At 38.4% G+C, this 12,740-nt stretch overlaps 1 protein-coding gene across 2 annotated transcripts in view; it reads right to left on the bottom strand.

Moving 5' to 3' along the window:
- The window catches only part of CEP152 (centrosomal protein 152), a 48,126-nt gene that overhangs the window by 12,172 nt on the left and 23,214 nt on the right, over nt 1–12,740 (bottom strand). Inside the window, exons 11-21 of one of the 2 annotated variants that reach the window (XM_034784685.1) lie at nt 11,458–11,549; nt 10,289–10,452; nt 9,178–9,385; nt 8,136–8,264; nt 7,884–8,014; nt 7,580–7,708; nt 7,283–7,418; nt 5,187–5,378; nt 4,197–4,484; nt 3,325–3,456; nt 2,049–2,699 (exon numbers count right to left, since the gene is read on the bottom strand). In XM_034784685.1, coding sequence (XP_034640576.1) covers nt 2,049–2,699; nt 3,325–3,456; nt 4,197–4,484; nt 5,187–5,378; nt 7,283–7,418; nt 7,580–7,708; nt 7,884–8,014; nt 8,136–8,264; nt 9,178–9,385; nt 10,289–10,452; nt 11,458–11,549 — 2,252 coding nt within the window. The remainder of the gene's footprint in view (nt 1–2,048; nt 2,700–3,324; nt 3,457–4,196; nt 4,485–5,186; nt 5,379–7,282; nt 7,419–7,579; nt 7,709–7,883; nt 8,015–8,135; nt 8,265–9,177; nt 9,386–10,288; nt 10,453–11,457; nt 11,550–12,740) is intronic. The other variant, XM_034784686.1, reaches the window with a different exon arrangement.

The following is a 12,740-nucleotide window of genomic DNA, read 5'->3' on the forward strand; positions in this document are numbered from 1 at the left end:
GAGACCAGAATCAGGACAAGATGATGTTGTCTGTGTGAATGCAGTATTATCTGGCCATTCAATCTTCTATTTGAGAGCCCAATCCAGCTGCAGTTATTTACTGTTTATTTTCTTTGTATTATGTTGCAATCCTCATACTTAAGGCTGCGAATCTGTCATGGAGATCTCAGAAGTCAGATTCCGTGACTTTCCAGGAATTCTGTGACTTCTGAGGGCCCGCCAAGCACCCCTAGCAGTCTCCAGCCGCTCCCTGCCCCGGAGCGCCCAAGATTTAGTCAGGGGTATATAGTACAAGTCATGGACAGGCTCATGGGCTGTGAATTTTTGTTTACTGCCTGTGACCAGTCCATGACTTTTACTAAAAATACCCGTGACTAAAATGTAGCCTTACTCATATATATCAGGAGTGGGCAAACTTTTTGGCCTGAGGGCCACACCGGGTTTTGTAAATTGTATGGAGGGCCAGTTAGGGGAGGGGGTCGTGGCCCGGCCCCCACCTCCTATCTCCCCCCCACACCCCACCCCCGGGACTCCTGCCCCATCCTCACACCCCCGTTCCCTGTCCCCAGACCGCCCCCGGACCTCCGCTGCCCCATCCAACCCCTCCTCTCATTCCTGATGGCCCCCCCGGGACCCCTGCCCCATTCAACTGCCCCTTCTCCCTGTCCCCTGACTGGCCCCGGAACCCCTGCCAGGAGATCGGGGCAGGGGTTCCGGGGCCAATCAGGGAACAGAGTGGGGTTGGATGGGGCAGGATTCCCGGGGGGAGGGGAGAGGAGAGATAGGAGGTGGGGGCTGGGCCACGATCCCCTCCCCTAACTGGCCCTGCCGCCCCATCCAACCCCCCCCCTTCCTGACTGCCCCCATTCAACTCCCTTTTTCTCCCCCGTCCGCCCTGAACAACCACACCGGATTCCCCTGCCCTCTATCCAACCCCCCCTGTTCTGTACCCCCTTACTACAGTGCCTGGAGCACTGGTGGCTGGCGGGGCGCTACAGCCGTGCCTCCCGGCTTGAGCCGGGCCACGCCGCCACGCAGCACAGAGACCACATCAGGCCGAGCTCTGCAGCTGCGCTGCCCCAGGAGCTCACAGCCCCGCCGCCCAGAGCATTGCACTGGCAGCGGAGCGAGTGAGCTGAGGCTGCAGGGGAGGGGCCGGGGCTAGCCTCCCAGGCCAGGTTTGGTCACAGGATGTGGCCCGCGGGCTGTAGTTTGCCCACCTCTGTACTATATCTTAGAACTGGAGAGCAAGAGTAAGTATTTTGCTTTGTGGTTTGAAGTGTTTGGGTGAAATCAATAGCATGTGCTTCCAGTATACCTTTTGTATACAGCTCGGGTAGGTGGCAGAATTCTGGGTTCATTCTTTTAAACTTCTATTCAAAAGATTACACCAAGTCTATATCAGCAGTTTATAGGATATAATGCATAAGAGTTTGACAGCTTGTAAAATATGCAAACTGTTGTTAAAGAGGATATTTGATCCTGTAGAACACAGAATCCATTTCTTTGATTTTTAAAGACAATTTTTGAAATTCCTCCAGATAAACATTCTAAACCAACTTCAAATCTATGAATGAATTTCTTGAGTTAAGGTCAGAAGGCCAGTCTGACCTCCTGGATAAACACAGGCTATAGAATTTCACCCAATTACCCTTATATTGAGCTAAATAACTTGTGTTTGACTAAAGTATATCTTCTAGAAGCGCGTCCAGTCTTGATAGCAAGGGAGTTTGTTCCAATAGCTAATCACACTCTCTGTTAAAAATGTGTGCTTATTTCTAATTTGAATTTGTCTGACTTAAATATTTAAAATGTCACCAAAGCTATACCTGTATCCCTCTTAAATAAATAAGTGAAAAAAGAGGACATCTTCCATCTCTTTTCTAAAGATTTAGGAATAGATTAGTAAGAAACTCAATCATTTTACTTTTTTGATCCACAATATCATATATAATTTCTTGGAGGATGGGCAAAGTCCTATGACAGTTATCAGAGAAGTCCCTTCTCATGGTTGGCAAAGTTATATTTTTAATTTATAGAACTCTTACCTCTCTCCATTCTTGCCTGGCTTTTTCTAAAATTGTGTGCACTGTACCGTTATAAGCCTTCTGTAGGGAAGCCTTTAGCTTTTCCTTGTATTGGTGGTTTAACTGAAGGGGACTATTGGAACATGTATCCTGCCAAGTATGCTCATTATTTCTGTTCTTTACTAGTTCTTCATGGATTTCTCCTAACAGGAACTCAAGTTCAATTAGGATCTTCTCCTCATACTGGTGAATTTCCTCTTGGAGTCTCTTTGTTTCCTGAGCTGCCCATTCTCGTTGCTTTTGGTCCAGACACATCTTAAGTTCTGCCTCTTTCTGAATCAGCAATTCATTTTTCTGCTTCACAAGATCTTCCTTAGCTGTTACAAGCACCTCGTTTATTTTATTTCTATGGTCATCTAAGAATGAACGGTAGTCTCGCTCATTTTGTTCCTGGAGCCGGAGGATTTCTTCTTGCTTTTCTTTGTTCCACTGAGCACGAGCCTGTGCTAGCTCTGCTTTAACAGTTGCAGGGATTTCTTCTTTCTTTAGCTCCAGTTCCCTTCTAAGGGAAATGATCTTCTCTTCAAGCTCTTTGGTTCTGGCTCCAGATTTCTCTGTGTTCTCAAGTTGTTTCTTCCATTTCTCTTCAGCTGCTGAAAGAACTAGCGATAGCTAAAGAAGGCAAAATATATTTTAAAACAGTCGGTCAGCAAACCCTTAAGGATTTTCATGTTAGGTATGTTTGGCTATAACCACATAAACTTTAACAAACAGATGAACACTGTTTGAAAATGTTGATGCACACATTGTACTGTATTGCTCAGTAAGTATCCCTCCTACCTAATCAATGTGATATCCAGCTTTACTATATATTAAACATCTTGCAGAAGTCTAAGGAAAACAAAAAAAAACTCCAATTAAGATGAAACGTTAATGGAGTTGTTTCAGAAAAAACGATTACAGGTGTTTCTCCACTGCAGTCAGAAGAGTTTTGTAAGTGAGTCAAGATATCCTATTATGGATTTCAGTAACAAATAATTTGTCTCCGGTTTCCAGAAATTTGTTTCATCATTCTAATTCTGCTTATTTCCACTAATGGAGAAATCTACCCACAATTTTAAACAGAGTAATTTACTTCCCTAAGACCTCAGTTTAGCACGCACTTAAGCATAGGCTTTGTTGAATCAGGGCTCAATTTTTTTTTGCTGGAAAACTGAATTAAGCTTTTTTTCAAATTTTATAATAAATAAAATAAGCTAGTGAACTACCAAGCATCCTAATAAGTATTCTCTGCTACCTGTTTTGCTGCATTGATTTCATATTCTCTCTCCCATTTCTCTCGTTCTGCCTTTAGATTTGCTTTGTACTCTTCAAGTTCTGTTAATTCTTTCAGCCACCTGGCATGAGCTTTGGTCAAAGCTGTTTCTACCTTCAAAAGAGGAATGGAGAAAGAAGAGGTCATTTTAACCATTAGAGTTAAAACGTGGTTTCATTTTTAACACTGTGACGTTGTACATTAACACAAGACCAACTGAATTTCCATTTCAATTGCCAGTGTTTACAGAGCGTAGAGTGCCAGGGTTACTGCATCTTTTTTTTTTTTTAAACAGTAAATTCCACTGCATTAGAGCTTGAGGTTCCTTTACCAAAAAAAGAGGAATTAAGAAGCATTAATTGTATCTTAAACTAATTAACCAAAAAAAAAAAAAAAACCCCATACATCAAGTGGTTTTGCTCAAAAATTCAGGAACTCATTCTATTGAGTTATGTTACAGAGTTTATAAAACATGTTAAAGTTAGGCCAGTGGTACTCTAGCTATGCTATTAGCTTTTTCATAACATTTTCAAAGTCCCAACACAAATCTGTTAATTTCTATAACATCAGGCAGAGGAAAACAGAAGACAAATATTTTTAGAATTTTTGAGGCTATCAAATACAGGAAGTCGAAGTACTCAGGTAAGGTACGATTAAACCTGCTTTGTAATAATTTCCTCTGCTTAAAACATATATTTAGGGTCAGCTTCTCTACTGCTTTGCACCTTATGTTGTCATTTACTGAGAGCAAGTAACAAGCAAGCATAAAACATTACCATTCTGATTTGGTAGCACCCACTTTGCATACGTTTGAACGCTGTAAAACAATTAACAGGGTGAAACGTATCTATTACCTGACTGGCAATATTTTCATGATGTTTCCTCTCCAGTTCTGTTTCAAGTTCTTTCAAGGCCTCTCTAACAGCCTTCTCCTTTTCTTTCAGTGCCTCCTCCAGTTGCAATTTTTGCTCCTTAACCATCCTTGCAATCTCCTTACTTGATGTTTCATCTGTTATGGTTACTTGGTCAGTTTGGCTGCCGCAATCTTGGAGTTCAACTAAAGCTTTCTTAGTTTCCTCTAGAGTTCGATCCAGTCTGCTTTGCCACACACTTTCTATTTCCTGGATAGCTTGTTCTTTGATCTATATAAGAGAGTATTTTTTTAGAAGAAAAAATATTGCTGAAATACCTAAAAACTGGAATTATTACTGGTCAAATATGTAGTCTCAGTTGACGTGTACACCCTTCCCTGCGAAAAGAGAGTGACACCCATGCTCAGAGGACATAAAGTTGTTTCTGTAGAGACAAGACGACCTCCATTTCTGAAGGATTAGTGGAATTTAAGCTTCTTTAGATACTTTTTACCAAGTCCCATTAGAGCGCTCAAGTTAAACGTAACAAATCAATACTTAGGAGCATGTGGTTAGTAACAAAGGCAGAGTGCTTTTGTGTTCCCGTGCCACAATTTTAGAGAAGGTGATAGAAGATGTGCAAGTAAGTTTGCATAGCTACTAAAGCAAATGGCAAGTAGAAAATGTTGAATCACCCATTCCAGAATTCAAGTGAAATATTTAGATGTGCTTATGGGTGCAGTTATTGTGAATTTTACATGTTAATTTTAAATTAAAGCCTGATCAAGATATACTGAGCATCCACAACTCCCATTGATTTCAGCAACTCAGTACTTCTCAGGATTAGGCTTAAAGGGACAGATCCTCAACTGGTTTAAGTTGTCGTAGTTCCACTGACTTTAAATTGAGCTATGACAGCTGAGGATCTGCCCCTAAGTGTCCATTAATAGAAGTTTATGAACTTCTTTGTGTCTATTAGTATAAGCCCCACACCTCTTTCTGTTCCTTCTCCCACTGGACTTTGGCTAATGCCACTTCATTTTCCACTTGCTGCTTAATATTGACTTCTTTTTCTTTCAGCCATTGGCTTTTTGCTGTTATAATAGAATTCCTGTGCTTTTCTTCTAGTTCGGTCCTCAGATGGTTAAGAGAGTCTTCTTTTTCTTCCAAAAGCTGTTTCTTGAACTAGGCAAAATTCAAGCATACAACTGAACAAACTTTAGCCAACAGTAACATGCACCAGAAAGAAGAGATTGGAATGTGGAAAGAAACCTGATTAAGACTAAAGTCTGTGCACTTTATCATTGATCTCTTGATGACAGATTTTCTTCTGGATTAATATTTTAAGATATAGTGTGATTATTATCTTAAGTGACTATTGTAAAAGTGACTTTTGAGTCAACATATCTGCTCCCAGTGTGTTTGGAGTTGCATCCATCCATTTATGTTGCTTTGCTAAAGAAGACAGTTTACACACTAATAGCCCCTTCAGAGTTAATACACCTATAGAAAAACAAAATAGATTGTATTCTACCTCATGAATAAAAAAAGTGGGTAGCTTTAATTCACTGTCATTATAGATGAGAAGATCATAACATTGCTAAATAGGATTGATGTATGCAAATGAGCAGGTAGTGGGAGGAGCTACATCTGATGTCACAATTCTAACCATCCACTACATTTTTCATAGGACAGTTACAAGGAGGAAGAGAGAAAGCTATACTGATCATGCACCTTTTCATGTGTGCTATCAGCTAGTGAACACAGCATTTTCTGATAGCTACATTCGTTAAATTTCTGATATAGCTGCACACCTACAAGATGAACCACTACCATAATGCACAGTAAAATAGTTTAAACAAAACAAAAAGAAGCCCAACACAAATTACTTTCCTCTTCATGTGCACCTCAAAACACAAAGGAACTAAATTCATATTGCTGAAAAACCTCAGGTCAAGAGAAGTGAATTTCCATTAGCTATATTAAACTATATAATTGCTTAAATAAATGTATATAGTTATAGTGTACCCTCCTATGTAGCAAAAATATGTACACTCGATTTGGTAAGGACTCTATTTAGCCCTAAATCAACATGCTTTAACGGTTATATCAACCAATGAAAATGCACCTTTCTTTAGCTAATAACTGAAGTACAAATGGAAAAGTTGATGAAAATCAATGATTTAAATTGAAGCTTTCCACTTGGTGATTTAAATCAGTTCAGAACCCCCAGCGTAGACATAACTATGCCAACATAGGAGTGCTTCTGTCAGCATAGCTAATGTTATTCAAGGAGGTGGTGTAGATATGCCAGCAGAATTCCTTCTGTTTGTTTACGGTGCTTCTCCACTATGAAGCTATGCTGGCATAGCTATACTGTAAAGGCTCTGTAGTGCAGACAAACCTTGAGTATAAGCCTACGTGAGGATGTCTGCCCTGTGCAGACAGCTTCAGAACAATGACTCAAAAGCGTGAACTCCCCTGTAGCCTTTTAATCTTGCTGAAATGTCAACTTTAAAGTCTAACAATGGCAATTCAGTGTCAGCATTAACTATTTAACTACTGATCCTTTTAGCAGATAGAATGGGAAAGGGGTATAAGTGAAACCCACAAGAAGGTTGGACTTGGAAACTGTTGCAGGGAGAAAAATGCAGAACAGAACATAGCTGCAAAGAAAGATGAGGGAGATAAAAAGAAAGGAGGATATTAAGGAAAAGGAAATAAAGGCCAGAAATAGGAGTGGTCCTAAACAGGAACGTAACTTTTCCATGAAACAATTTTAAATGTGACAATAAGGTATGAGTAAACAAATAAGGATAACCAAAGTTTAGGTACTATATAAAGGCTATATTCTATCATTTCTCTCTGACAACTTCCCATTGGCAACAGGTATTCTGCTATAGCTCAAAGTGTGTACATAGATTTATACCCTAGCCCATGAACAAAAAACAGAAGTGGAACTCAGCCCTTCACTCCTGATGGAATGCATCAGCCAAAAGGAAAAGTAATGCAATTCAATACCTTTCCCATACTTTTAGTTTAGATACAAAGCATTCTCCAATGTTAATCAACGTTATTTTCTCTTGTACCTTCTCTTCCTTTGACTGCTGCTCTTGTTCAAGTTTCTTCCTCAAAGTGGTTTCCAGTGTGTCTTTCTCTCCACAGACTGCTATGTAACATTCCTTCACTGCAATCATCTCCTTGTTCAACTCATCCATGTCAGCCCTTACATAAGTCATTTTAAATTGTTATTCTTTAAATTCACAAACACGATCACAAACTCTTCATAATTTATAAAGGAAATTATTTCAAGTGTGACTGAAAAGGGCTACTTCATGGTAGACCCTCAGTCTAATTAAGGACGTCAAAATTGATAAAAGTCTTACTTTAACTGTGAGATGGTCTCTTCATAAGCCTGAATGAGTTGTTCTTTTTCTGCAGCATGCCTCTCCATGAGGTCTTCCCGAAGCTGGGCTTTTGTATCTTCATGGTGTTGCTGATAGGTTCTTTCACACCTAGGATGGAGAAAAAAGTTAAAGCTTCATTCAACTGTTTATGTACAAGTGCAGCTGAATTTTTTTTTTTGGTAATAAACATGAGGTCTAATGCCACCATCTCTGTACAAAGGTGGTACAAGAGGACCTACGCAGGCCATGCGGTTAAAGTTGGAGATGCGTTTAACAAAGTTACCTGTCAACGGCTTCTTGTTTATCCCGATCAAAGTCCTGAATCATTTGTCTCATTTGACTACACAGATCTTGGTTTGCAATTTTCAGTTTTTCCTCACTTGCTTTAAGCTCTCGAATACATGAACTATAGTTCTATACAAATGAAAGTCAAAATCATGAAAAGAAAATTTTAAAGAATGCATCCTAATTTACATTTTGGACAATTTGGCTGGTCTTTTACTTTTTTCCCTTAGGGCAAATATGACAAACTCACCTCAGCCTCTTGTTGTAAATCCTGATTCACTTTTCTAAGTCTCAGAAGCTCTTTTTGAAGATAATTATCAGAAGCAGATGGAGTGGACCACAAGGTTTCAGTCAGATTTTCTACACTACTTATTTTAGGCTATCAAGAAAACATAAAACTAAGTTGGAACAAGTCTTCACACATACATGTAGACATACTTGCTTTAGAAGTTAACATGTTAAGCAAATATTTTTCCTTGATACAAATAAATAAGCAGTAAAAGGCAATGGCTTCACTGCAAAATACAGGACACTATGATTATAAGTATTCAGCCCATATGACAATCTTTATGATTTTTTGTAAGGTCTTCTGGGTTCATTCGAGAAGCATACACTCAATGCCCTATACCAGAGTTGAATGCCAACTACCATCTAATTGAGACATCAGGCCTTTGCAGGGTATACGTTCATTCCCCACCATTCAGGCCACAGTTTGCACATGTAATATGTTGGGTAGTAATGGCTTTCTTCATATTACAGCGAGTTTGTCTGATTTATAAAAGCCACTTTACAGATTAACATTCAATATGGGGGAAAAAAGTAGTATGGGAGAAATGCTACATTGACCCAAATGATTGCTCCTTCCTTGTACAGTTTGCAGTTTTCAGCTCAAGGCTGCGATTTGCTTTCCTCCAAGGAAACAGAACTCTCCAGAGAAGTTTAAAGTAATCAGTCAATAAAGCTTGCAACCATTTGTAAGCAAGTTCTCATACCAGAAACTCAGCACAAACTAGCCAAGTTCTGATGGTAATTTAAAGACATCTGCCAGTTATTTCCAATTTCTCTGATGCTACTTATTCTATTTCTACATAATAGTAATCCCTTCCTTAAGGTTAAGAACAGCTTCATTTACTTGTTGTAAATGTAGTTCAAAGAAATTACTTGTAACTGCTGTTCTCAAGAGAAAAACGAGAGATCACTTATAGGTTTTGCTTGGTTTACTTTAAATCCAGTGAGTTTTTGCCTTGTTCTATTAAGTCCAAATGCTCAGTGGTATATTTAAATGAACAAACCTCATTCTCGTTTGCGGTTTTATCCGTTTTCAACAGCTGCTTGAGTTCTTCTGTTGTCCTCTGACAGTCTTTAAGTTCATTTTGTAACTGAGAAATCTGATTTCTTTTCATTTTGTTACTGCCCAATAAACGTTCCATTTCAGTTTTCAACTCTATGAGCAGCTCATCTTTAGAAAGTTCTTTATCCAAATCTCTGTTCTGCACAGTACTGTTAGAGAAAATATAGCCAGTCCGATTTTGTTAAAACATGTAGACATCCAAAAGCTTAGAATAGAACAAGCAGCAACTCTACTTTACTTTACCAAATCTTTTAACTGTTCTATTGTTGGTAGAAGACGTGTAAGAAGACAGCTCACCATGAGCGAGTACCTCAAGCAATGCTAGAAACTATGTTTGCTTTGTTATTATGTTACCTAGAAAGGACTTCAAATATACATTTAATGCATTATCATTATAAATATATTTCAGCAACTGGTCTATGCAACTGATTAGAAAACAAGTAGCTGAGTTTCCAGGATTAAGAAGTCATTTCCTAAAACTGCTTCACCCCTGCACAAATTGAGCTATAACTAGTGATTAGTTGGTTAAAATATTGTTTTAAACAAGTAAATAAGCAGTCCCATTTTGAGTGTCCAAATGCATTTGTACGTATTTCTATAGGCTGTTCTTGAAGACCAAGAGAGTTTCAACAGGTAAGGAATGGTTGTCTTTTATCTGCAATAAGACACTTTGCTCAGTGTACAGATTTATCATCCAAGTATTTTCCTGTACTCCTAATATTCATACTACAGAGTCTGCAGACTACTTCTGTGGGCAAATATCAGAAAGATCTGCACGTAAGCATGGTTCAAACTGAGCAGAAGGTGGGCGCTGTTTCCCACGTTAGAATAATCTATGGTAATTTATTAAATATGCTGAAGGGACCAAAGTGAAGAAGAATTCCAAATGTTTGTTGTAAGTACTCTGCTGCTAATTTAGTGAGGTTTTTAAAAATTATTACATATAATAATTTTGTACAGACTGCATCTTCTACTGTTGACTGATCTGATGCATCATTTGTATAACCTGTTTTAGTACTTTTTTTTTTGCTAGAATGATAGTCACCCAATACCTGTGAAATCTTGATTTTTTCCAGTTGACTTTTTTAATACCCAAATCCACATAAGAATCAGTCATGTCCACATGAAGTTCTCCACTTGAGTCATTCAGAAACACCCCAAGCTTGGCAGCAGATTCGTACAAAGCAATTTCTTCCTTTAGTTCTGTTAGCTCTTCCTAAAAAAGGCAAACTAGTAGTATTATAGATAACAGGTCAACTAAGTCAAAGCAAACCAGGAAATCAAGCCTTTTAGGCCCAACAAGAATTTCCCCAGATAAGTTACTAAAAATAAAACAAATTTCTCAAGTTACTAAACTAATTTCTGTATTTACAGGCCATACACATTTGAACCACCAAGCATTGCTTTAATTCTAGAAACACATGGTTTGTTTTGCTAGTACCAGTTATTACTCAATCACCTATGGGAGCGCCTCTTTACTATACTATAAGTTACATTAAAAACCAAGTAGGGAATATTTCTTACTCTCACTATATGTCCAGTATATTACAGAGTTCTTAGTATCACAGCTAGCATTCAGGTAAGGGATGGTTTCAGATTCTTATGTCCTTATCTCTTCCTTTTCTTCTCCCAGTTATCATGATGAGGATCTCTCTGTATGGGGGGGGCGGGAGGGGGGAGGTGCAGTTTAGCTGCAGTAGCAGCTAGGAGCAGTGAGAAGATTGATAGTTTCAAAGATGGCAGGATTTTACAAGTTAAATATCTGAACTAAAATGAGAACATGGACTTCCAGATATAATTGGTAGAGGCATTCTTCCCCTTCGCTCATGATGGTAATACTTGCTCATGAAAATAAGCTTCAGAACCATATTACACTTCCAATAGTCCCTACTTATCCAATTAAATTAGGTATTTCTCCTCCCTCTGGAAACAGGATTTGAATTTTAAATACTTTCCATTCTTCTCCCACCAGCACACTAGTTAAACACATTACGTAAAGTTTGCCCTGCTGAGACACATGTATCCCTGTGTTTTAATGAGCAAGTCGGGCATGGAATATTCACTGTGACTCGGGAGAGCCATTCTCCTTTCAGTAATGGGAGTACCAACTGATACATTCAACGTCTATGACATGTCCATAAAGTGCTTCAGTCTAGCAGATGCTTACCCTTTATACCCCCTCCCTTTTCTAAGGAAATATTTTTTCATAAAATAAATTAACCTGCAAAGTCTTGTTCATGTTGTTGCTTATCAGCTGTGCAGACTGGGCTTGCTGCAGTTGTAATCGTAACTGATTTGTCTCCTGTATTGAGCCTATAGAGAAAGAGAATCCTTACTGTAAGGAAGATTACTACTGAAAATTCACCATTAAAAGTAAATATATTGACTATGGCAGTAGCCCTTACTCCATTTACTATGCTCATGAACTCTGCTATTTTAAAATACAAGTTATTAAGATGGAAAAAAGTTTTTTGGCTACTTGGAAAAAAAGGTTATTGCAGTTCTCAGATTTAAACAGCAGCTTGTTCAAGGTTCAGAAACCCTTATTTCTTCAGGTTTTTTTCTTTATACTGGTAGTTTTAAAATAAAAATTAGGAGGAATAAGGCATGTCAAATGTTTGCTTTTCTTGTAACTAACCAGGAGCGAAAAGGAAATTGTGTGACTATGCCAAAAAACAGCAGGAACAAGGATACCTTGGAAAAGAGGTTGAAAAAATTCAAAAATAAAAGACTAATTTTATGAAGTTGCCAATTTAATATTTTTTTTAAGGGTATTCCACAGTAGTCCATCACTCTTTGGCTGGCCGACTGCATCCCACTTAATACTACCTGTTAGTTTCATAATTACTTATTGTTTTATTACAGAGAATTAACAAAAAAAGATTTTTCCCCTCCATTTGGACTTTTTCTACCATCTCCTCATCAAGAAGGCCTCTTGTACATATGTACATCAGAATTCTCATTTTCAGTAGGTTCTTAAAATGGGATCCACAGGAAAAGGAGAGGCATGTCTCTAAGAGTATATTATTTTACTTAAAAAAACAAACAATTAAATAAATTCATCATGAGACATTCTGGTCAAAAGATGGAGAACTTCAAGGCTATCTACAAATCACTTACAAGTATGGAAGCAATAGTGCAAGGTTCCTTACAATGTCTGGCTAATGCTGCTCAATGTGGCTCTTAAGGGACTGCCTGGAACTGAAAAGTTGGTTTGTTTTTCCTTTAGTTTCAAATCCTTAAGTCTTCTATGGAGATAGCATTCAATGGTACTCTTTTTGGCAAACTACAACAGGGATACGTTGACACCAGTCCAGAAAGAAATGAACTAAGGTTGTTTACACATAAACTGGCATTGTTTGGGGATTTGTTTATGTTGTGTTTGCTTAATTAGTTTAGTTATACCAGTGCAAGTCTGTGGGCAAGCACTCTTATTTTGGTTTAAGAGAGGCTTATTTTGACTTAGCTTCATTCACACATTTTTATTTTTAAATAAACAGTATT

This window comes from Trachemys scripta, chromosome 10 (genome assembly GCF_013100865.1).
Source record: "Trachemys scripta elegans isolate TJP31775 chromosome 10, CAS_Tse_1.0, whole genome shotgun sequence".
In the NCBI taxonomy this organism is placed as follows: Eukaryota; Metazoa; Chordata; order Testudines; family Emydidae; genus Trachemys; species Trachemys scripta.